This window comes from Macaca thibetana, chromosome 18 (assembly GCF_024542745.1).
Source record: "Macaca thibetana thibetana isolate TM-01 chromosome 18, ASM2454274v1, whole genome shotgun sequence".
In the NCBI taxonomy this organism is placed as follows: Eukaryota; Metazoa; Chordata; class Mammalia; order Primates; family Cercopithecidae; genus Macaca; species Macaca thibetana.
In genome coordinates, this window is record NC_065595.1 from 69,896,615 (window position 1) to 69,922,172 (window position 25,558).

Below are 25,558 nucleotides of genomic sequence, written 5' to 3' on the forward strand. Positions count from 1 at the left end.
CAGCAAGCAGAGCGCCCAGGCTAGAGCAGGTGTTTGCTGAAACGTTGATGACTTAGTTATCACCTGGGGATGGGTGGATGGAGGCCTGGCTTTCACAGCACCATCATTTAATTGCTTTCTTTTTTTTTTTTTTTTTTTTTTTTTCCCAGTAAACCTACTTCTATTTCCTACCCTGAAGTCAATAATAGTCTCAGCTATTCTTTGTATTCAGAGTTTTTCACCAACTTGAATGTGTTTAGAAATGTGAATGGAACTTAAGAGTCAAATTTTTAGGGACTTAATTAAAATTAAAATGTATTTTCTTATATAGATTTATATATTACATTATATATAATATATAAATATAGGAAATGTTTATAAGATAAATGTATAAAATATTTATAAAGATAAAAAAGCACAAAAAGTAGATAAAATCTAGAATGAGAATGGTAGACTCAAAGGGGCTGACCTTACCTTTGATTTAGTATAACTAAACCAAAGGATTTTTACAGAAAAAAATAAACCAGTCCTTCAAAATAAGGATGTAGTATTTAATTTAATGAAAGAAGCGATGGCCAGCGGCTATCTGCTGAGCGGTGAGGGCCTGGTTGAGGGTGAGCTAACAGCCTGCTTTGCTGTCTTCTCGGCCGCTGTCAGCTGCTGTGGTGGCTCCAGCCGCGCCTGGTTCTCAGTGGCCACACGCACAGCGCCTGCGAGGTGCACCATGGGGGCCGAGTCCCCGAGTTCAGCGTCCCGTCTTTCAGTTGGAGGAACAGAAACAACCCCAGTTTCATCATGGTAACGTGAAAGTTTATTTTTTTCTGAAAGCTTTCCATAAGTATTTAAATCAACACAGTAATCAACTATTTAATTGCTGCAATCTGTAAAAATTTACAAAAGTCACACACAAATTTCCCTCCCTCTACACGTAGTTCCATGCACTGCCTCTTGCCAGACACCCTTCCGGGAACCAATCAGCCTGACATTCCTGGGCGGTGTGTGTGGGAAGTGAGGGCAGGGCACTGTCCAGGTGGACTTGATCCTTCAGGGAGGGCCACGTCGTCTCCTCTTACACTCTGTGTGTGTTTACTTTTCTAAAGAAACAACCATTTATTCATTAGCTATACTTAACCATCTTCTCTTATTTTTAAAACATGCCCATTTGACCTGGCAGAGAACGCTACAGCCTTTGCAGGTTGATAAAAGGTGTTTCACTGAATGACCACTGGGCGTTTTAACTCCTTTCAGCCATGGGCTCCTACATCCAGCTCATGATGCTGGTATGACAGGTTCTTTTCCTTCTTAAAAGGTGGGGGAAACCCTAACATTTTCAAATTCAAGTAAATGAAAACATTTGCCACTGTCATTCCACATAAACGTATCTGCAGAGAAAAGCCCACGGAGACGACCTGGACACATGTACTTCTAGGGAACAGATGCTTAGTTGAGCATCAAGGGGCAGGAAGACACTGTTCCCTCCTTGTTCCTTGCTGACCAATGACCCTGGAACTCCATGTACCTCTCTGAATCTCTGTTACGGATCTCCCGTTATATGTGATGGGAACCCGGTGGGCCAGGGGCCAGTTTTGACAGGTCAGTGTCCCAGACATTTTCCACCCAGGCACACTTGGGCCTTACTTGTCTCTCCTGCCAGAGCCTGGGCTGGTCGGGCTCTGGGGGAAGAGCCTGGTGCAGGAGGAAGGCCAGGCCCCCTTGTTCTCAGGTGAGGAGGGCCCCTTCCCTGCCTCACCTGAGGGGGACCTGAGAAGGCAGTTTCTCTCTGCTGTTTCTAAGACTCTGGTGTTCAACCTGTGCCTGGTGCTGTCACCTTAACTCTCCCTTTTCCTTTCCAGGGCAGCATCACGCCCACAGACTACGCCCTCTCCAAGTGCTACCTCCCACGTGAGGACGTGGTTTTGGTCATCTACTGTGGAGCGGTGGGCTTCCTTGTGGTCCTCACACTCTCTCACTTGGGGCTTTTAGCCTCACCTTTTCTTTCTGGTTTGAACTTGCTCAGGAAGCGTAAGACAAGATGAAGAGCAGGCGCCACTGTAAGTATCAAAGCCCAAGAAATGGAACTTTGGGCAGAGATCGAGTAGATGATGAGACCAATTACAGGCCGTCTCTCTGCACGTTACAGAAATTCTCAATCACTGACACGAGTAACTGCAAAATAAATAGTTGATTGTACTGTTCTCATGCTAGCAAAGTGGACAGGTACTCTACAACACATCTGTTTTCTCATTTTTATCAAATATATGTATCATCGAAGGTTGCATCTGTACAGTATTAAATGCTATTAATGTCGTCACTCACATGCACGACAGTCCTTGTTCCCCCAGGAAGGGCCTGGTGGCCCCAGCACACACTTGGGATTATGTGTATACGTAAATATTGGGCTGTTTCTCTCGTCCTGTGAAGTGGTTCTCGAATTCCTACGTACCGTAAAGCTGTACCCTTGAAAGTACAGATGTGGCCGGGCGCGGCGGCTCACACCTGTAATCCCAGCACTTTGGGAGGCTGAGGCGGGTGGATCACTTGAGGTCAGGAGTTCAAGACCAGCCTGGCCAACATGGTGAAACCCCTTCTCCACTAGAAATAGAAAAATTAGCCAACCGTGGTGGCACACGCCTGTAATCCCAGCTACGTGGGAGGCTGAGGCAGGAGAATCCCTTGAAACCGGGAGGTGGAGGTTGCAGTGAGGCCGCGATCGCGCCATTACACTCCAGCCTGGGCAGCACAGCGAGACTCCGTCTCAAAAAAAAATTAAAAAAAAAAAAAGTACAGATGTGATATGCAGAACATATTGTTTTCATAGATTTTTATACTTGATCAATTAATGGAATCAGATTTTTAAATAAGTGTAATTTTCTCTCTAGGAGACCAAGTTGTTACATCTAATAATGCCTGTCAGTGATCAAAAGAAACTTGAAAAGTAGAATGGGATATGGCTTTTGGTACCTGAAAATAAATGCTTTAATAATTGTAAGCCAGATAAAAGTTATATTTTTTTTTTTTTTTTCTTAACAGTCTGGCTCTTGTTTGAATTAAACTCTTAAACAGGATATTTAGTTAGCGGGTAATTGTTGAGTGATGATGCATACAACAACATACTTCCCTTTCTTGCTGGGGGTGTAGCTTTTCAGTTTTCTTGTTTTACTTTGACAGTGCAAGGGGAACTGAAAATAATTTCTATTATATTTATCTTAGTTCAGCTGAGGGTTTTATGAGACAGTGGATGGGAAGGGCAGGAAGACGGTGATGAGATAAAATATGTGTGTGTTGCACTGACTGTCTATAAAGTTGTCATCCTTTCTTCATGAAAAAGTAGCATTTAAATCTGGATGAGTTTATAAAGGATTACAAAATGCTGATTTCTAGAGTAAACTTTAAAGTATTACAGACTAAAGACTAAAAGGAGAGTAATGAAGTAATAGGCTGTCACTTCTCTAGATTTGTATTGTTGAAAATTTAACTTTGGACATCTTTACAGATTATTTTAGACCTTGAAAACTACCCTCAACTCTGTGGCTGCAGATAGAACATGAAGTGTCATTGCTACAACGGTTCTTACTTTCTAGATACCGTTCGTGTGTCATAATGTTTGAGGCTATATTTGTAAATCTTGCGAGTGTGAGAAAGAGCCGTATCTTTTGACTTTATACTTCAGATTAAGGTTTTGTAATGTCTCTTCTTCAAAAGGCAAGTGAAGCTGTCATCCTTATTCTCCTAGGCCAGACACAAACATTGACACGTCACGTTTTATTTTTCTCTTACTGTTTGCTTACTTCTATGATGTAGCCTGTGTCCAGAGTTTTGACTAAGGGAATGATGGACCTGTTCCCACCTAGGGAACTTGAAGGAGTGTTTCATTAGCAGACTAATTAGGAAACATAGTGTCTAGAGAGAGAGAAAAAAGTCTCTGGTACCCTGAAAAGATTAGATTGCAATTTGTACCCCTGAATTGAGTTCAGGTTTTTACAGCTCAGACAAGAGCAAGCAGGTGGTTGCAACAGTTTGTGATGTTAGTACAACACTGTTGGTAGAATGTGGATGATTAATGTGTATAACTTATAATTTTTTAAATCAGGGAGTATTTTATAAAGTGCCAACCTTATGAAATATCCTAAATTCTACAGCTACCATTCATTCCTTTTTTCAGAATAAGCAGCAGGTAATGTTGACATTAAGCTCTTTAGCACAATACAAACACATTTCATGTACAGGTATAGATAGCCATGGTAAAGGCACAAAGATCTACAAGGATTTTTCTTTAGTAGTTATACAAAAGAATATTACATTTTGTGGTCTGTACAGTATAATAAACCAGCAATAGGGACAACAACAAAAAGAATCTGAGAAAGAAGACTATGCCTAAGTATAGTGAAAGTTTAGAGAATCATTTTTACACAAGACAGATTTTGCAGTAGTGAATGTGGTAGGTTTTCTGCCTAAATGTAAGAGGCTCAAAGTAGCTCTAATTCAAATGCCTGAGGCCAGGAGCGACTCTGAATGTGACTGTAAAAGGGTTTCTGGTCACTCTGTCGCTTGGGGTCGACTCTAAGTCTAGGGCTAAGGCCGATGGGAAGGGACCATCGCTCGTCAACCTGCAGCTTCATAAAGGGAAAATCAGAGAGGGCCGCGGCTCAGGGCACTGCACGTACGCTCTTGCGGTCACGCTTGACAATGTGGGAAAGCAAACTGCGTTTTCTCCCCATCTACCAAGTTCTCCTCGATGAATCAATAAAGGGAGAATGAATAAAGGGGCTCCCACCCGGAGAGATTCTGCTGCAGTGTCAGCAATGAGAGTCGGTGGTTTTGGGGGTGGGATGCTGCGGAAGGTTGTATTCAATGACAACAGAAGCTACACAACCAAACCTGAGGGGACAGAGGTAGCCAGAGGCTTGGTGGTCGACACAGAACGGGACAGACGGCAGCGAGATGGAACTAGAGACCCTGCCTCCTACCATGGCACAGGGCTGGCAGTCAGGCGGTCTGGGGCGCCGCTCCATCGCGGGGTGGCAGCAGCAGCCTCACAAGAGCTCGTACTGCTTGAGGTGCATCCGCTGGATGATGTCGCGGCAGTCGTTGAACACCCTGCGGATGTTCTCTGTGTCCACGGCGCAGGTGAAGTGCGGGTAGCAGTAATGTTTGCCTTCGCCGGTGGCCGTGCTGATCCTCTGCAAGAGAGAGCGTGTGCACTAGCCCTGCGCGGCCCCGGCACGCACCTCGGGGAAGAACTAGGCCACACTGAGCAGGTGCCGGAGGCTTTGGTGATGGTGGCCTGCTTGTTTCGCATGGGAGCACTTAGAGGCAGGAACCCTCTCAATGCAAGCATCAGCTGAGGACCCAGATAACCTTACCCTTATCACTGCCCCCAGGAGGCTGAAGTCAGAGAAAGCCCCGGGCAGGCAAGTCAAGGGAGGAGCTTCCAGAAAGGAAGGTCTGAACAGAGTTTTCTGTGTCTATGGGAATGTCCTCTATCTGCCCTGTCTAGTCACTATCTAGTTGATAGTCATGATCTAGCTGATACCACCGAGGGGCTGATTTCTAATTAGCTAATTTTATTTTATTTATTTATTTACATATTTTTGAGACTGAGTCTAGCTCTGTTGCCCAGGCTGGAGCGCAGTAGTGCAGTCTTGGCTCACTGCAACCTCCGCCTCCCAGGTTCAGGGGATTCCCCTGACTCAGCCTCCTGAGTGGCTGGGATTACAGGCATCCATCACCATGCCCACGCCCGGCTAATTTTTGTATTTTTAGTAGAGACGGGGTGTCACCATGTTGGCCAGGCTGGTCTCAAACTCCTGACCTCAAGTGATCTGCCTGCCTCGGCCTCCCAAAGTGCTGGGATTACAGGCATGAGCCACTGTGCCCAGCCTAATTAGCTAGTTTGTTTGTTTTTTTGTTTGTTTGAGATGGAGTCTTGCTCTGTCTCCCAGGCTGGAGTGCAGTGGCGGCATCTTGGCTCACTGCAACCTCTACCTCCTGGATTCAAGCGATTCTCCTGCCTCAGCCTCCTGAGTAGCTGGGATTACAGGTGTGTGCCACCACACCTGGCCAATTTTTGTATTTTTAGTAGAGAAGGGGTTTCACCATGTTGGTCAGACTGGTCTGGAACGCCTGACCTCATGACCCGCCCGCCTTGGCCTCCCAAAGTGCTGGGATTACAGGTGTGAGCCACCACGCTCTGCCAGCTAGTTTTAATTAAATGTCCATATTGTGCCCAGTGGTTCTGTATTGGACAGTGCAGCGGCCCCGTGGCCGCCTCCACACAGGGGCAGTTTAGCATCTGCTAAGCAGGGTGTCCCCTGGTTATCAGGGGAACATTTGCTGCCTTCTGGGAGAAAAGTGATCTGTTGTCAAGTACCTGGGAAACAGGGTTAGACACTACGAGTCATGGTTTGTGGGGACACCTCAGTGATGTGCTCATGTGCACTGTGAAGCTAAGTGCTGGGGGTGTGGGGACAGGCTGTTACAGGCCGAACTGTGTTCCCCCGGCACTTCAGATGTGACTATATTTGGAGATAAGGGCTTTACAGAGGCAATTACGATAAAATGAGGTCATTAGGGTGGGCCCTAATGCAGTATGGCTGGTGTCCTAGAGAGAAGAGGAAACCAGGAGGATGCAGCCGTGTGCAGAGGGAAGACCCTGTGAGACACAGGGAGAAGGCGGCCGCAAGCCAAGGGTGGGGCCTCTGAAGGGACCAACCCTGCCCACACCTTGATTTCAGACGTCTAGCCTCCAGAGCTGTGAGAAATACATTTCTGCTGTTTGACACTCAGCCTCTGGGGCACTTTGTTATGGCAGCCCAGGCAGACTTAGACAGAGGTCCTGTGGAAGCTCGCCTTCTTCCTTGGTGCCACGGGAATCCCTGGGCCGCCTCCTCATCCCCTCCACTCCTTTTTCGACAAGGCATCCTGGGAAACAGCCTTTAGACAGCTGCTCAGACCACGGAAAGGGTGTCCTGAAGATGTCCTGAGGTATGAAACTCCTCACGGGGGACAGACTTACTTTAGCAATAGTCAGGCTTCCCTCAAGCATTTAAAAGAAAAATGTATGGACACTGAAATGAGTAGGTTATATATCTTTTTAATCCCAAAGCACCAGGTGAGGTGTTTGGCACACGCACAGTAAGTGTGTAGTGAATGAATGAAAAATAGGCTTTTGGCTGGGTGCAGTGGCTCACACCTGTAATCCCAGCACTTTGGGAGGTGGAGGCAGGAGGATCACTTGAGGCGAGGGAGTTCGAGACCAGCCTGGCCAACATAGCAAGGCTCTATCTCTATAAAATGTAAAAATTAGCTAGGTGTGGTGGTGTGTGCCTGTAGTCCCAGCTACTCAGGAGGCTGAGGCACGAGGGCTGCTTGAGCCCAGGAGTTGGAGGCTGCAGTGAGCTATGATCTTGCCACTGCACTCCAGGCAGCCTGGGTGACACTGCGAGGCAATGCCCCAAATAAACCAAAAAAGGCTTTCTTCTGTAATAGTGTGACTATTTGTCCCTGTCTAGAGCCTTAAAATTAAGGGAATGGAGTCATTGCAAAGCGCGTTGCTTCAAATAGGTTTTTGTTTTGAGATGGAGTGTTGCTGTCACCCAGGCTGGGGTCACCCAGGCTGGGGTGCAGTGGCATAATCATAGCTCACTGCCACCTCAAATTCCTGGGCTCAAGGAATCCTCCCACCTCAGCCTCCTGAGTAGCTGGGACTACATGCCTGTGCCACCATAGCCAGGAACGTTTTAAAATTTTCTGTAGACACGAGGTCTTGATATGTTGTCTAGCTGATCTCGAACTTCTGGCATCAGGTGATCCACCTGCCTTGGCCTCCCAAAGTGTTGGGATGACATGCATGAGCAACTGCATCCGGCCTGGATGTTTCTAATCTTCATTTAAATGCCCAACATATGCATGCTTAATTAACATTTAGTTCTCATTAGAAAACCATTTTTTTGTGTCTTTATATGTTATGGTCTTACAAAATGCTCCTTAAAATTAAGGGATTCCTTGATCTATTACAAACTAAATCTCCTTATTGAAGAGATTTGCAATGCACATTAATTGACCTTAAGTAAAGGCTCTGAGAATCTGACAGTCTCAGAGAGGCAGAGGAACCTCCCACGCTGTATTTAACACAGCACATCCCAGATTTATTCAGCTGCACAAGCTCTTCCGGTGCTGCCATGCACTTACGGCCATGCACGTCTGGGGGAACTCTTGTCCTCTGAACTCACCCTGGGGCCTTGGTTTCTCTTCATTGTTACTTTCTAACTCACTGTAGGATTCAGGAGTCATCCCACAGGGGTGGCTGGGAAAAGGGCGGTGAAAGGCCAGGCTGGAGTGCCAGTCCCCATGGAAAGGCCTCAGAGCCGAGTATCAGCCCTAGTGCTCCCGGGGCTGAGACCTTATCCACACATGTTAAGTGCGCCTGGACTACTACCGGGAACACGCTCTTGGGAATACCTTGGCATGTAATAGTTTGAAGCGAGTAAAAACTCACAGCTAGCTATCCACTGTAGGTTATTTCAAAGAAAATAATATAGATAAAGCATATGTGGCAAATTTTTGCCAGTTGGTCAGTTTGGGTAAAGAGTATATGGGAGTTTTTTTTGTTTGTTTGTTTTGTTTGAGACAGTCTCGCTCTGTCGGCCAGGCTGGAGTGCAGTGGTGTGATCTCGGCTCACTGCAACCTCTGCCTCCTGCCTTTAGGTGATTCTTCTGCCTCAGCCTCCAGAGTAGCTGGGATTACAGGCGCCCGCCACTGTACCCAGCTAATTTTTTGTATTTTTAGTAGAGACGGGGTTTCACCATGTTGGCCAGGCTGGTCTCGAACTCCTGACCTCAGGTGATCTACCTGCCTCAGCCTCCCAAGTGCTGGGATTACAAGCGTGAGCCACTGCACCTGGTCTGAGTATATGGGAGTTATTTGTACAAATCTTCCGCCTCATATGTAAGTTTGAAATAATCTCAAAATTATCCCAAATATAATCTCAACTATATCTCAAAAATAATCTCAAAATCTCAAAAAGCTGAAGAAAAAGTATCTGAATTTGAGCACACCTGTTTTTACATAAACCATCAGCCTGTTAGTGCTTTTGGGTGGAGGAAGAGTATGGGCGCTTGGACTTTGCTGAAGGACGCTGTCCTTTTTGGAAAATACAAGAAGTGAATGAAGTGTAGCCCATCCAAGTACCATTCCCTGGGATGCTGTGTTCTCACCCGGGCTCTGCTGGTTGGAAGCTGTGTGACCTTGGGTGAGAAATCTAACCTCTCTGAACCTCGGTGTGCTCAGCTGTGAAATGAAAGTAACATACCCTTTCTCATCTCTCGTAATGTTAACGAAGATTAAATCAAAGAGTAAGTAATCTGCATACTGCAAGAAACAAAAGATTAAGAATGGAGGTAAAAAAACAAAGGTTAACAAAATGGCTTACCAAAAACAGGTCCCGGATAAAGAACTTGGCTCTCGTAACTTTGGGATCTTCTCCTGCATCTGGTGTTGCTGTAGAAATGACAAATGCAACTTTACTTAAGCAACATGAAACAAAGATACAACTCTATGAAAACACAGAAGGAATTTCAATGTTGGACTGCTGTATATTCACAGCATTAAAATACATGTATAGTTAGACAAAAACAAACATGTACTTTTGTTTTCTTTCTTTTTTTTGGAGACGGAGTCTCATTCTCTTGCCCAGTGGTGTGATCTTGGCTCACTGCAACCTCCACCTCTCAGGTTCAAGCGATTCTCCCACCTCATCCTCCCCAGTAGCTGGGATTACAGGCACCCACCATCATGACCAGCTAGTTTTTTTTTTTTTTTTTTTTTTTTTTTTTTTTTTGAGACGGAGTCTTGCTCTGTTGCCCAGGCTGGAGTGCAGTGGCCGGATCCCAGCTCACTGCAAGCTCCGCCTCCTGGGTTCATGCCATTCTCCTGCCTCAGCCTCCCGAGTAGCTGGGACTACAGGCGCCCGCCACCTCGCCCGGCTAGCTTTTTGTATTTTTTAGTAGAGACGGGGTTTCACTGTGTTAGCCAGGATGGTCTTGATCTCCTGACCTCGTGATCCGCCCGTCTCGGCCTCCCAAAGTGCTGAGATTACAGGCGTGAGCCACCGCACCCGGCCTTATTCCTATAAGGAAATATGTAGCGGTAGGATTTTTTTTCAGGTCTTTCTGACTCAGGTGATGGCAGCAGGATTTTGTTGGCATGCCCCACATGGGTCAGGATTTTACTATGAATATATTTATACAATGCCTCTCCCATGAAGGAGAAAAGAACATTGAACATAAGGAGCAAGAAAGTTTAATGACAAATGCAAGTTTTCTTTTCCTTCTTCATTGAGGATAAAAAGTAGATTTTCCAAATCTTAACTATATTTTCCAGGAAAGTCTCTTTTATTCTGCGTTTTCTAGTTTGGAATTCAAGATGTAGAAAGCGGTGCTATTTCACCTTAAATCACTCCTGTGGGCCTCTGGTAGACCTAGTGTTCACTGGAAACTGAAGCGTCAGCGACTGGAAATGGAGTGACCATCTCTTCCTAGTCTACCTTCCCAGCTTTAGCACTGACAGTCCCGTGCCCCGGAAACCCCTCAGTCTCAGGCAGCCGGGGGTGGCTGCTGGCCCTGCTGGAAATCCCCAAGGCTGCAGCCACAGCAAGGCTAGAGATAGGAGCAGGTAAGCGTGGCTGCTGCCAGCACGGGCTTGGGGACAAAGGGTGCAAGGACTGCCTTGCCTGCATGACTCTACCCGTGTGGCTTTGAACACATTATCTCTTCTGTCTCAGACTCTCTTTCCACGGGAAAGATGAATAGAAACTACCCTGCGGGGTCATCGGAGGGTGAAGTGAGAACATCTGTATCAAGGACTAACGAGGCCCCTGTCATGTCCAACCCCGTCAAAGGCTCTAGAGGGAGAGCTCACAGCAGCATGACACATCACACCCCAAAACGGCTCTTTCTTCGGCGGCACAGTTTCAATGGAAAGTCAAACTCGGAAACATTTACAAACTGGATCCTAAATAGGACATTTTTTTTTTTTTTTTTTTTTGAGACGGAGTCTCGCTCTGTCGCCCGGGCTGCAGTGCAGTGGCTGGATCTCAGCTCACTGCAAGCTCCGCCTCCCGGGTTTGCGCCATTCTCCTGCCTCAGCCTCCCGAGTAGCTGGGACTACAGGCGCCCGCCACCTCGCCCGGCTATTTTTTTGTATTTTTTTAGTAGAGACGGGGTTTCACTGTGTTAGCCAGGATGGTCTCGATCTCCTGACCTCGTGTTCCGCCCGTCTCGGCCTCCCAAAGTGCTGGGATTACAGGCTTGAGCCACCGCGCCCGGCCCTAAATAGGACATTTTAACACTCCAGTACTTTAGGATATGGGCAGTAGAAACAGAATTGTTTTTTTTTTTTTTTTTTTTTTTTTTTTGAGACGGAGTCTCGCTCTGCCGCCCAGGCTGGAGTGCAGTGGCGGGATCTCGGCTCACTGCAAGCTCCGCCTCGGGTTTACGCCATTCTCCTGCCTCAGCCTCCCGAGTAGCTGGGACTACAGGCGCCCGCCACCTCGCCCGGCTAGTTTTTTGTATTTTTTAGTAGAGACGGGGTTTCACCATGTTAGCCAGGATGGTCTCGATCTCCTGACCTCGTGATCCGCCCGTCTCGGCCTCCCAAAGTGCTGGGATTACAGGCTTGAGCCACCGCGCCCGGCCCAGAATTGTTTTAAATCAAGTGAATTTCTTAGATTCATCAGAAGTATGTGAATTAGAGTTACAGGACTATTAATAAAACAATTCTATTCCTCAATCATAAGAATGTGTTTTGAAATCTTACCGTCTTCAGGAACGGTATAATTTGCATATTCTGGGAAATAGTCTTCAATTTTTGATTTCCCTGCCAAGACTTTTTCTGCCAGCATATCTTGTTTGTTCAAGAACAAGATGATAGAAATGGTCCGTAACCACCTGAAAAAGGAAAAATAAACGAACACAGTTCACATACACTAGTATATGAAAGCGCCTCTAACATAGAAGTTGCTAAATTTAAAGAATACCATCATCCTCCTAAAATTGTATAGGATTCAAGAAAGTTCAGTACACCAGTATCCTCATTCCATCTGTAAACAATGATAAACAAATGTAGGTACAGGTTGAGCAGCCCTCATCCAAAAACACAAAATCCGAAATACTTCAAAATCCAAAACTTTTTCAGCACTGACATGATGCTCAAAAAACAAGAGCACAGTATTTTAAAATCTGTTTTTTCCTATAAGACTGTGGTCATTTTCCCACTTACACATATAGTGTATATAAATAAATTTATAATAACTCTATAGTATCCTTCTGTATACCTGGTATTTCCTGGCCCTGTTTCTTTCCTATTAACTGTCTTATTACCACAAATTTGAGGCTGGTTGTTGAACATTTCATAGAAAATCATTTTTCTGAGAATCCAAAACTTTACAAGGTAAACTTAGTTTCCTGTTCTCCTTGGTAATATTTCTTCCTAAATACTTCAGAAGAAACTTTGATTTCTAACTATATATGTATGTATTATGTGTGTGTGTGCTAAATATTCCTTTCTGAAATAATCACTTATGCCACTTTGCAATGCTAGTAGTTTCAAATATAATTATGTGGTGATTGTGAGATGTAAGGGATCTTACAGATCATCTAGTCATCAGTGGATGTCCTAAACTGGTACTTTATTTATTTTTAAATGTAAACATTTTTGTTTTATTTTTTGAGATGGAGTCTCACTGTGTTGCCCAGGCTGGAGTGCAGTGGTGCAATCTCAGCTCACCACAACCTCCACCTCCCGGGTTCAAGTGATTCTCATGCCTCAGCCTCCTGAGTAGCTGGGACTACAGGCGCCCACCACCACGCCTGGCTAATTTTTGTATTTTCAGTAGAGACGGGGTTTTGCCATTTTGGTCAGGTTGGTCTCGAACTCCTGATCTCAGGTGATCCTCCTGCCTTGGCCTCCCAAAGTGCTGGGATTACAGGTATGAGCCACTGTTCCTGGCCCCTAAACTGGTACTTCCTAAATTTTAAAAACCAAACAAAACCTATTTCGAACCCTAGATACAGAATCGTCCCTTGATACCCATGGGAGATTGGTCTACGACTCCCTGTGAAAACCAAAATCTGAGGAGGCTCCCTTGTATGAAATGGTGTAGTATTTGCATATAACCCATGCACACCCTCCCATGTGCTTAAATCATCTCCACATTACCTATCATACCTATCACAATGTAAAAGCTGGCGAGTACTTGTTATACTGTATTGCTTATTTGTATTATTTTTTAGTCCAATTTTTTTCCTTGCTCAATTTTTTATTTTAATTAATTAATTAAGTTTTTTGAGACGGAGTCTCCCTCTGTTGCCCAGACTGAAGTGCAGTGATATGATCTCAGCTCACTGTAACCTCCGCCTCCTGGGCTCAAGTGATCCTCCTGCCTCAGCTTCCCAAGTAGCTGGGACTACAAGTGTGCCCCACCACGCCTGATGAATTTTTGTATTTTTTGTAGAGACGGGGTTTCAACATGTTGCCCAGGCTGGTCTCCAGCTCCTGAGCTCAAGCAATTCCCCTGTCTCAGCCTCCCAAAGTGCTGGGATTACAGGTGTAAGCCACTGTAATCTTGTATTATTTTTTGTTGTTGTATTGCTATCTTAAATTTATTTTTGAATATTTTCTTTTTTTTTTTTTTTTTTTTTTTTTTTGAGACGGAGTCTCGCTCTGTCACCCAGGCTGGAGTGCAGTGGCCGGATCTCAGCTCACTGCAAGCTCCGCCTCCCGGGTTCACGCCATTCTCCTGCCTCAGCCTCCCGAGTAGCTGGGACTACAGGCGCCTGCCACCTCGCCCGGCTAAGTTTTTTTTTTTTGTATTTTTAGTAGAGACGGGGTTTCACTGTGTTAGCCAGGATGGTCTCGATCTCCTGACCTCGTGATCCGCCCGTCTCGGCCTCCCAAAGTGCTGGGATTACAGGCTTGAGCCACCGCACCCGGCTATTTTTGAATATTTTCAATCTGTGGTTGGTTGAATCTGCAGATATGGAACCTGAAGATATGGAAGGCTGAATGTAATCTTAGGCTTTCAAAACAGAGACCTAAATTTTCTTGACAAAGCACTATCAGAACTTCATCAAAGAATACTCCACACTGGCCGGGCGCGGTGGCTCACGCCTGTAATCCCAGCACTTGGGAGGCCGAGGTGGGTGGATCACGAGGTCCGGAGATCAAGACCATCCTGGCTAACATGGTAAAACCCCGCCTCTACTAAAAATACAAAAAATTAGCCGGGCGTGGTGGCAGGTGCCTGTAGTCCCAGCAACTGGGGAGGCTGAGGCAGGAGAATGGCGTGAACCCGGGAGGTGGAACTTGCAGTGGGCTGAGAAAGCGCCACTGCACTCCAGCCTGGGCGACACAGCGAGACTCAGTCTCAAAATAAAATAAAAAAAAATAATAAAATACTCCACATTTTTAGTATGTCTATACAATAGATGAACTAAAAGAGATATTTCATACAGTTCTGGATTTATTTAGTAAAGAGTGTGTGTGGGGGGTGTGGGTGTAGGTGTGTGTGTGTTTTGAGACCGGGTCTTGCTGTGTTGCCCAGGCAGGAGTGCAGTAGTGTGATCTCAGTTCACTGCAACCCTCACCTCCTGGGCTCAACCGATCCTCCTACCTCAAGCTCCTGAGTAGCCGGGACTACAGGTGTGCACCACCACGCCTGGCTAATCTTTGTATTTTTTGTAGAGACAGGGCTTCTTCATGTTGCCCAGGTTGGTTTCCAACTCCTGGGCTCAAGTGACACACCTGCCTCGGCCTCCCAGTGTCGAGATTACAGGTGTGAGCCGCAACACCTGGCCTGAGCGTATTTTTAACAAAAGAAAATTTGCAATCCAGTGGTGAGACTGAATTTGTTATTTTTGTCACCTGTTGTTCCAGATGCTTTCAAAAAGATCGAGGGACTCTCTCAGCCTGTTGGTGTTATTGTCTTCTCGAATCACCATGTTGTAGCTACTGCAGGCTGCGACGTAAATGATAGCCGTGACATCTTGGTGGGGAGAAAAAGGAAAGCACCTCAGTTAGACACCCTCGCTGTGGAGCTGCAAGAAAGTACACACACAGCAGCCACTCAGTTCCACAAAAACATTCACTCAGTGATAGGACTATTCAGTCACAGAACAGCCTGCACGTGCGCCGTGCGCACCACTGGTTGCTTCAGTAACGCACTTGATGAAGAGCCCAGCCCAAAAGAAGCACGTAAATTTGGGATGCTTAAATGCTTTTTTTTTTTGTGAGATGGAGTTTCACTCTTGTCTCCCAGGCTGGAGTGCAATGGCATGATCTTGGCTCACTGCAACTTCTGCCTCCCAGGTTCAAGTGATTCTCCTGCCTCAGCCTCCCTAGTAGCTAGGATTACAGGCATGTGTCACCATGCCTGGCTAATTTTTGTATTTTTTTCTGAGACAGAGTTTCACTCTTGTTGCCCAGGCTGGAGTACAATGGCACAATCTTGGCTCACTGCAACCTCCGCCTCCTGGGTTCAGGCGATTCTCCTGCCTCAGCCTCCCGAGTAGCTGGGATTACAGGCGTGCACGACAACACCTGGCTAATTTTTGCATTTTTAGTAGAGACGGGGTTTCACCATGTTGGTCAGGCTGGTCTTGAACTCCTGACCTCAGGTGATCCACCCACCCTAGCCTCCCAAAATGCTGGGATTACAGGCATGAGCCACCACACCTGGCTAATTTTTGTATTTTTAATAGAGCTCTGGTTTCTCCACATTGGCCAGGCTGGTCTCGAACTCTTGACTTCAGCTTATCCGCCCTCCTTGGCCTCCCAAGGTGCTGGGATTACAGGCATGAGCCATGGCGCCTGGCCCTTAAATGCTTTTTTAAATGAGATTAGTATCTAAGGAAGGAGCATCATAATCTATAAAATGCTATGCTTTACATACTAGTTAGATTAGAGATCATCTAATTCAAAAACAGTTAAGCACAGCAATGCTGAGTGTTAGAATTCACTCCCATTTTCTTGAGAGAGCATAAAAAAAAATCACCATTAAAGCACTGGATCCATTTTCTCCTCTCATCCCTCTGGCCGCCAACATCAAACATGCTGTGGAAGAGCAAGAGGAACACAATTATTTGGGGAAAGCAGGGAACAACCGCACACGTGCTTGCTTTCCTCTTTGGCTATCAGCAGCTTCCAGCGTTCACACATGGGTCTTGAGTCAGGCTCGGGTCACTGGCTGGCCTGCACCATCACTCCCTGTGTGATCCTGGAATACAAGTGGCTCCACCTCTCTCAGCCGCAGTCCCTCCTCAGTCACCCCACAGTGGGGCTACAGGGGTGAGGGATGGAGCAGACAGCAGCCGGCAGTGTCTGAGGTCCCACAGTAGGTCCTTAATAAATCCAGTGGTCACTACCTCAGTAATGCAAGAGGTTACTTGCTCAGACACTCATGCCTCTCTGAGTATGAGCTAAGTGCCCAGGGCAGATCTTTCCTATGATTTGCTCCAGCTCTTGGGACACTGTGTCCCCTCCCCTGGAGAATTGAGAAAGGCTCCTTGCTGATCTGTCTACACTACATGCATCTTATCTCTAGCCACCTCTGCCTGGTGACCTGCACTGGGTCTGGATCACGCCTGGATTCAGTTCAGGCTGCTCTGCCCAGCCCGAGCTGCTTCCTGGTCTTGCCCAGCCAAGGCGGCCTCAGCCAGTTCTCTCAGAGTTTCTCAGCTGCATCCTGCACGTCATCAGCCCAGGCCCAGGCCCCTCTTCTCATAGCCCCTGCTCACCGCACCCTGTGGCCTAAGCCATTTCTCCCTGGGAGAGTTTCTCTACCTACCCAGATTCTGCTGGATCCTTCCAACCTTTGCAGGCGTCCCTGGCTCTGAGATTTCTCCCCTCCCTAAACACAGTGCATGTGCCCTAGGACCACACGGGCTAGACTGTTTTGTCCTGGGTGGGTATGTTGCTGATCCTATTAGAATTTAATCTGTACGCTTTGCATTAGCACACGTGGGGCACGCTGAGGTACTTGATGAAAATGGATGAGCTGATGAGCAGAATCCTTTCAAACAAAATCACGAATGTGAGATACAGCTTCACTGTTAATAATTCCACTATGCCAGGGACGTGGTTCTGATGTGGGCAAAACCGCACGTCATGCCAACTCCACACCGCACTGTGCGCCTCACAGCAGAGACGGACGTAGCGGCTTTTCTCCAGCCTGACACTGGCCGTGTGAATGGTTCTTGGGAAATCTGGAAGTAGGTGCCTGTGACCTGTGCACTGGGGAGAGGTCAGGCACTGCAGGAGTCTCAGAACACATTGAAAATCATGAAACTCTTGCTCTAAGGGACCTCACCCTTGAGGTCCCTTAGAGTCGAGTTGGACATGCTGAGGGTGACTGGGCAAGGTATAGGGCAGAATACCATCACTGGCTGCATAGTAGATGCAATGGGAATTCTAAGGGGTCACCATGGGCTGAGATTTGAGGGACGCTTGGATGCTTCTTTTTTTTTTTTTTTTTTTTTAGAGACACCCAGACTGGAGTGAAATGGCCTAATCATGGCCCACTGCTGCCTTGAATTCCTGGGCTTACGAGATCCTCCCACCTCAGCCTCCTGAGTAGCTAGGACCACAGGTGTACGCCATCAAGCTTGGCTAATTTTTTTTTTTTGGTAGAGACAGATTCTCGGTATGTTGCCCAGGCTGGTCTTGAACACCTGGTCTCAAGCAATCCTACTGCCTTGGCCTCCCAAAGTGCTGAGATGACAGGCATGAGCCACTATGCCTGGCCTGAAGGAAGCTTTGATAGATTTGTGGGGTTTGCTTAGCCCAGGTGGCATCTGAGGCTCAGAGGACAAGATGAATAGAGGCATGGCGGCAGGAAAAGCTGGGAGAACTGGAAGGGTCCTCACAGCAGCCCAGCCTGGTGAGGCAGGTGGCAGGTGACAAAGCAGGGCTGGGGATGGGGCTGGTCACAGGTGGAGGGCTTGGGTCATAGGGTGCACAGGCAGTAGTGAGCCCCGAACCTTTTTCAGCAGAGGAATAGCACGATCCAGGCCATGCTATGGGAAGATTCATTTAGTGGCACTGAGTAGGGTGACTGAAATGGGTAAGCCAGGGGACAGGAGACCAGCCAGGGCCCTGCTGAGAGAGTCTAGGGGCTGGGGAAGTGATGGAGCAGGACTAGGGTCACAGCTATGGGGACAAAAAGAGCTTTGTGGCCGGAGAATTAACGTCTTATCATGAGGGAGAGAAATGAAGAAAGTAAGCTCATTTGGCCAAGTTTGCACTTGGGCAACCCAAGAGATGGGCTGGAGACACACATGAACTGCTCATTTCAGTTCTCAAACTGGGACTGTGCATCTGGAAGATCAAAATTTCATGAGTCTCCTGATCTAAAAAAAGAGCCAATCAAATCTACAACTGAGGCAGACACTGCCTTCCTTTCCGGTGTCCTCATTTCTGCTTTAAAGTAGGCAGTAAAATCAACACTTCAAGTCTTGCTAGAGTTAGAATTTCACCCCAGCTGCCCTTACCTGAAAGGGCAGCCATGCACATTCAGGAATGAAGCCCCTTAAACCTCACAACCCTTCGGCTCTGGGACTTCATGAGGCCCTGGGCCACGCGGCTCTTAGCGACATACTCACTGAAAGTTCACTTTGTCCACTTGGAATCGTGTCTCAAAAATCCCAGATGTCAGAACTCTGCATCTGAGGAGGTCCTGGGAACAAGAAGAGGGAAGCAAGCTGGGTTACATGACTGTTCTTCTTCAAAGTAAAGCCCGGGTATAACTATACATCAGCAATATTTTTCAAATAATTTGTTCCACTGTACAGGAAACAATAATAATTAAGAACTAAAATTGGCTAAGCGTGGTGACTCACACCCGTAATCCCAGCACTTTGGGAGACTGAGGCAGGCAGATCACCTGAGGTCAGGAGTTTGAGACCAGCCTGGCCAACATGGTGAAACCCTATCTCTACTAAAAATACGAAAAAACAAATTAGCCAGGTGTGGTCACAGGCACCTGTAATCCCAGCTACTTGGGAAGCTGAGGCAGGAGAATCGCTTGAACCTGGGAGGCAGAGGTTGCAGGGAGCTGAGATCGTGCCATTGCATTCCAGCCTGGGTGACAAGTGAGACTCCGTCTCAAAAAAAAAAAAAAAAAAAAAAAAAGAACTCAGACGAATGTTGTTTTATCCTCCAGAGAAAGCCACAGTTAATGTGTTGGTTTGGCCCTGAGAGACCTGATAACTGTCTATTTGTTTTAAAACTTAAAAAAACTCATGTCTCAAAGAATCTTACTGACATATACCTGACAACCACAGTCAGGGCATCAGCATTCCAGAGGGACCCCCCTGCCAGTGCTCTGTTGGCTTGGGTGAGACTCACGATGGCTTGGGTGAGAAACCAAAGGAAGTTTAACTCTGCACTCAGAAGTCTTCAGCCTTATGAACTGGATGCTAGTTGATTTCATTTATTCTCTCTTCCCTGCACATTTCTATTTCCTCCAAGGTAAAAGATGTGGTACCCCGAGGGGACGAGAAAGCCATGCAGCCTCGCAAAGCTGGCATCCCTGGCACATTTGGCAGATGTCAGGGTTTTTTTTTTTTTTCTGACCACCAAATCCATGTGCTTTTAAGGAAGCAGCCACTCTGTAATAATTCTGGAACATGGGAGGTGGTCCTCCCATTTTAGTATAATGAGAACTGTTTAGGACAGGTGAGTTAGTTGAGGGACTGACTCAAGACAAGGAAGCCTCCATTGCTTTGTCAGATAATTTCAAACTCTCAGGATCAGCCTGAGAGAGAGAAACTTTATGGGAGAGACAGAAGCTCAGGCCTCAGACTTTCCACCTTGGGGGCCCAGGGCCAAGGCCTTGCAGGGAATACAGACTCTGGGGGAAGTTTGGAGAGTGTGGTTTGAACAGAGAGACTCCTCTAACTTCCTTGGGGTTCACTGGCTCTAGAAGCACCTGAAGGCTCCTGAATTGATCAATCCAGGGGCTCTCCAAGTCTCTGCAGCTGCCTGAGGGTCGAAGGGGCACGATTCCCTCTCTGCTATTTAAAAATTGGTGGAGTGGGCTGGGCACAGTGGCTCACGCCTATAATCCCAGCACTTTGGGAGGCCAAGGCAGGTGGGTCACTTGAGGTCAGGAGTTTGAGACTAGTCTGGCCAACATGGCAAAACCCTGTCTCCACTGAAAATACAAAAATTAGCTGGGCGAGGTGGCAGGTACCTGTAATCCCAGCTACTTGGGTGGCTGAGGCAGGAGAATAGGTTGAACCTGGGAGGCGGAGGTTGCAGTGAGCAGAGATTGTGCCATTGCACTCCAGCCTGGGTGACAGAGCAAGACTCCATCTCAAAAAGACAAAAAAAAAAAAAAGGTGGAGTGCTTTTTTCTGACTCAACCCAAAGGGGATGCTCTGGGTCACACCTGGAAAGTTCGCTGTGATACGGGACTCCCCAGGCCCGGGGCCCAAACAGAATGGGCATAGTTTATGAAACCAGGAAGCAAAGACTTTGCTTGCCTGAGGACAGCTCCAGGAGGAACAGGAGCAGCATGTTCCTTGTCTGCAGATACACTCATTTGCATACTGGCAATTTTCATAACCACTTAAGTGCCAGAGTCAGGGGAGCAAGGCACAAGGTTTGATGACCAATCCATGCACACACCCAGGGCAGTACAAACGATGTGCAAAAAGTAGGTATCTGAGGGATTTTTCCTTAATCCATTCTGAAATAATCGTTAAATCATATTGGAAATGAATCTCACAGTTTCTGGTGCGCGGTGGGGGACCCTAATTCCACATACCTGGTCTGTGGGTGTGTAGTCAACCAAGCTGACGCTGTCGATTCTTTCCAGGAAGCTGCAAAGAAAGCCAGCAAGGGTTGAGGCCTGTTCTCAGGTCACTTTTTCCTGGGGTTGGGGGGAAATTAATGGGACATTTCACCCAAGTACAGCAAGGATGGGGCAGGCCAAGAAGCTGACGTGAGTTCTTACTTTGTTTCCTGAATTTGTATCAGTCTAGATAATGCAACATTCTTGGCCCAGGGACGGAGAACTGCATTCTTCTTTTTTTTTTTTTTTAATGTTGCCTTCTCTCCCCTCTCTTCTCCGCTGCCACAGGGCTGGGGGTGGGGCTACTCAGAAACTGGGAGACAGCATGGAACCTCCCTTCCAAGGCTAAGTATAAGAACGTGTTGCAATGTAAGCAAAACATGGAAGGTGACAGATGCTCCTTTAGTGTAGGTTCCTAATCAAATACAGAAGTTGTGTGTGTGTGTGTGTGTGTGTGTATGACTGTGTGAATATGTGTAAGAGTGACTGAGTGTGGAGAGCGATTATGTGGTGTGCGAGAGGAAATGTGTAAAAGTGAGTGTAAGGGTGTGAGAGTATGTGTGGAAAGTGTGCGAGAGCAAGAATGTGAGTGTGTGTGTGAGTGTGTGTGCCGGCAAACCCGGCGACGCCTGTGGGTGTCAGATCTGCCCGGCGCCCTCTGTGTCCCACACAAGGCAGGGCGAGAGCCTAAGAAAGCTGTGCACCGCTCTGGGGTGATGACCCTCTTCCAGGCCGTGTCTCCAGCTCTTCCGCTGGGAGGCCGCCGAGCTCCCTCTCCCGAGTGACCATGGCCCCTGCACAGGCCTCCCCCGCCCTCTCTGTGTCAGCCTGGCTTTACCAAGGCATCTATCCAGGCTGCACGTTTCCCACTGAGTCTTGGTCGATGTGTTGTTATTTGTCTCCTCCACTAACATGCGAGGCCCTCAGGGCAGGTTTCTGTCGTGTCCACCTGGGAGTCCCCAGCACCTAGTGCCGGCCCGGCCCCAGTAAATATGGTGGAATGAACCAGTGTCCTCTGTCCCCTTCTCCTTCCGCGGTTGGGACAGGTGACCATCGAGCGCTGAGAGGCTGGGCCTCCTGGGGACGAACAAGCGTTGGGGATGGGTTAACTGGCGAGCAGAGGACAATTCTGGAGACAGGGGCAGCAGGGGCTCTAGAAGGAAGAAGGAGAGCGAGCAGGAGGGAGGGGTTGGGGCGGTCCAGGCTCTCTGTTGGCGCTGGCGTTGATGGGAGGCCCTGGTACTGAGGAGCTAGGATGGATGGCCTGGAGGCTGTGCTGGCTCGCTGCCTGCCATGCCAGTTGGCTGGCTCTGTGTCTGGGTAGGTGGAAGCAGCAGCCATGTGCCCATGAGCGTTTCACGCAGCGGAGGGGATGCTGCCTCCCCACCTCCCCATCCTCCTGCACCAGCTCCTCTGCAGGTGCCTGTGAACCTCAGTGTGGGCAAGAGGGAGACGAAAGGGTTCAGAACGCAGAACGCCACCCCAAAATGTGCCCTTCGGCATGTTGACTAACTGCAGCTGAGGGCACTTGGGAAGCCTCGGATGCAGGGCCGGCGGGCTGACCTCCCGCTCTGTCCCAAACAGCGGGTCAGGAAATTTCCCGTAAGAAACGTCTGCCCTGGGCCAGGAAGAGGAGAATGTTTGTATCACCGGGGGCTGGGAGTCCACCCCGAACCGGATCTGTACAAACCCACCAAAATAACCCTCGTCTTTCATTAGTCACTGCCCCCCAATGACTGCCCCTAGAAACCTGAACCTTTCTCCTTTGTCACTTCTCCATACGTTTATCATCTTTTGTTACAAGGGTGCATTAGCTCTCAGTCCCGACGGCTTCTTTGGGTCTTCATTTTTCCTATGAGAGTTCCCGTGTGCGTGTAAAAATGTTAAATAGAATGTGTGTGCTTTCCTCCGGTCGATCCGTCTTCGTTGGTTCACTCAGGTTCCCGTGTGCGTGTAAAAATGTTAAATAGAATGTGTGTGCTTTCCTCCGGTCGATCCGTCTTTGTTGGTTCACTCAGCTACAGAACCTAATAGGAAAGAGGGAAGTTCTTTTTCCTTCCCTACAGAGGTCAAAAGGGGTCCATTTTAGGAACGACTTGGCCAAAGACAGTAAGACTGCGTCATTTCCTTGGCCATCGTAACTCCTTCCTTTTGGAAAGCTAGAGACAGTCCCTAGTGGCCAGAACTGAGGCCTGGCCATGGGATGACATTTTGGCAGCCTTCATCCATGAACCTGGGTTTGACACCCCCAGGGCAAGTAACCCAGAAGCAGAACACACAAAGGGCAGGAGTGGATCTGCTGGTGTTTGGGATGGCCTTTCATAGGGATAGGAAGCAGTGGGGGCAACTGTGACCTCAACTGTCATGAATGAGTCATTTCCCTGGAATCCAAGGGAAACAGGTTACGGGAGTGGTGTCTGTGACTGCATTGTCTGGTGTGCAGTCATGAAAGAATGTCGGCCGGGTGCAGTGGCTCATACCTTTAATCCCAGCACTTTGGGAGGCCAAGGTGGGTGGATCGCCTGCAGTCACGAGTTCAAGACCAACCTGGTCAACATTGTGAAACCCTGTCTCTACTAAAAATACAAAAAGTAGCCACGTATGGTGGTGGGTGCCTGTAATCCCAGCTAGTTGGGAGGCTGAGGCAGGAGGATCACTTGAACCCAGGAGGCAGAGGTTGTAGTGAGCCGAGATCACGCCACTGCACTCCAGCCTGGGCGACAGAGTGAGACTCTGCCTCAAAAAAAAAAAAAAAAAAAAAAAAAAAATATATATATATATATATATAAAAAAATAAAAAAAGAATGTCAACTGCTTCCGGCTCTGCAGAGATATGGCCAGGTGACAGGGTTATTGAGAGGCCAAAGGGACCCTGATCAGCCAGTGGTGTCTTTGGAATAGGTGCTGCAAGCCCTGGGAGGTGCTACTGCGCACGTGAAGGTTGGTGAGTTGGCCAAGGGTGTGGAACTGGCTCCAGAGGGGAAGGAGTAAAGGGAAGGGACCCTCTGGGACCTGGAGAACCTTGGGAGGCTGGAGGCAGGAATTCCCTGCCATTGCCTGAGGCCTGGTTTGGAAAGTGCAATGCAGTTTTGGCATGGTGGTTGCTGGCCTGGAATGTGGTGGGGTGAAGAGCACAGTGGAAGGACACACTGAGTTCCTGACCATCCAGTGACAAAGGAGCAAAAAGACCTTGGAATCCGTGAGAAGGCAGGAGAAGTTTCTGCCGGGGTGGGACGGGAGCTCTGGACTGCGGCTGGACATTCAGGTGGGTTTCTGGGTGGGAAGCCTGCCTCCCTCACAGGCCGTGTGAGCTACAACAGTTCTAGTCAGAAATGGTCATGACTTTTGACAGGGGCCGGGGTAAGGACACAGAAATGAATTCGCTCTGATGAAAAAAAGAGCTGGAAGGAACTGAACATTAAATATGAAGCCTGTGGCTATAGTTAGAGTTTAGGAAGTAATCTATTTAAAATGGGATGCACATAGGTTGGAGGTAGGTGGGTGAATGTATTCAGATGATAATAACTAGTCTAAGTAGAAAGAATGAAGTATGGTTAACCAAAAAATGCCTGTGGAGTGCTAGAGAGATGTGATGAGAGGACGTGTGAGTGCATCTTCCTGTGCACTACGAAAGACCAGTGACGTTGAGATGCTGACAGTGATGAGGCTGGTGGGTCTTCTCCTGTCCCCAGCCTCCAAGATGGATACTCAAGAGTCCTTCCAGCTCTGATTCTCAGAGATCTGAGACGTGGGAGGTCTCACTGAACATTTCCAAGAGCTGCTTCTGAATCGTTACTGATGCCCTGAGTTCATGCATTTCAAGTTTGTGCAATGAAAGTAAAATGTGAAAATGCACCCCAAAATGTGAATATGCCCCCAATTCTTTGAAAGAGTTTCTAAGGAATAAATAATAGAGTGGTAGATTTCTGCCAGCCTTCTGCCTTGATCCTTGTTTCAACTGGCATATTTCCAAGCATGTTGCAGAAGTACTTTTTCAAATTGGGGCTTCTGTGATTACCATACGTAGAGAGAATTTTAAAGGGATCTTCCAAATCATACATAGAATTTCGCATATGACTACATTTTAAAGGGTTATAACATTGCCTCCTTAAATACGCCACTGCATGCTGACCGGAAGAATTAAGCAGATCTAAAAACCCCTTGCAGACTATTCACTCCAACATTAGATACAGAGTTGCAAAACTATACCAAATTAGCATTGTAAAAAATCACTTGCATTGTAGACACTATAAGAAAGTAGTTAAAAAGAAATTTACTTTGATTTTTTTTCATTATTTCCTGTGACAGCTGAGGACACTCATATTTGCAGAAATGTTTTCATTTTCATTTAGATCCCCCTTCTGTTTGATATTAGCAAAAATAACAACTCACTGTTTATATCCCATCTGTTGTCGGCGTCAAAGAATTCTTAATGGCCATGGAATTGATCATGAAGAGGGAACAAGGAGAGTCACCAAAAGATGAAAACTATTCTATTCAATGCCTTTGTAATTAAACTACTGGGTCTGAGAAAAGAAGTACCAACTAAATTTCCATGTATTTAAAATTACTTTTTTTGTGAAAACATATAGCAATTGGAAATCTGTCAAGGAAAGTAAAAAACTTTTCCCAGTGTTAATGAAATTTGATTCATGATGTTTATCTACAAGATATAAATATACAGATGGATCCCAGGTACTCCGGAGGCTGACAGCAGGATCACTGGAGCC

General features: G+C 47.2%; 2 protein-coding genes across 10 annotated transcripts in view; one reads left to right on the top strand and one right to left on the bottom strand.

Moving 5' to 3' along the window:
• MPPE1 (metallophosphoesterase 1) overlaps nucleotides 1–2,399 on the top strand; it is a 46,237-nt gene extending 43,838 nt beyond the window's left edge. For all 7 annotated transcript variants that reach the window (XM_050767391.1, XM_050767389.1, XM_050767394.1 and 4 more), the window contains 2 exons: nucleotides 637–777; nucleotides 1,833–2,399. In XM_050767391.1, coding sequence (XP_050623348.1) covers nucleotides 637–777; nucleotides 1,833–2,015 — 324 coding nt within the window. In that variant the 3' untranslated portion in view covers nucleotides 2,016–2,399. The remainder of the gene's footprint in view (nucleotides 1–636; nucleotides 778–1,832) is intronic.
• A 1,245-nt stretch (nucleotides 2,400–3,644) lies between these two features.
• The window catches only part of GNAL (G protein subunit alpha L), a 199,485-nt gene continuing 177,571 nt past the window's right edge, over nucleotides 3,645–25,558 (bottom strand). For all 3 annotated transcript variants that reach the window (XM_050767384.1, XM_050767386.1, XM_050767385.1), the window contains exons 6-12: nucleotides 20,802–20,856; nucleotides 18,634–18,707; nucleotides 16,029–16,087; nucleotides 14,900–15,020; nucleotides 11,795–11,925; nucleotides 9,411–9,478; nucleotides 3,645–5,159 (exon numbers count right to left, since the gene is read on the bottom strand). In XM_050767384.1, coding sequence (XP_050623341.1) covers nucleotides 5,013–5,159; nucleotides 9,411–9,478; nucleotides 11,795–11,925; nucleotides 14,900–15,020; nucleotides 16,029–16,087; nucleotides 18,634–18,707; nucleotides 20,802–20,856 — 655 coding nt within the window. In that variant the 3' untranslated portion in view covers nucleotides 3,645–5,012. The remainder of the gene's footprint in view (nucleotides 5,160–9,410; nucleotides 9,479–11,794; nucleotides 11,926–14,899; nucleotides 15,021–16,028; nucleotides 16,088–18,633; nucleotides 18,708–20,801; nucleotides 20,857–25,558) is intronic.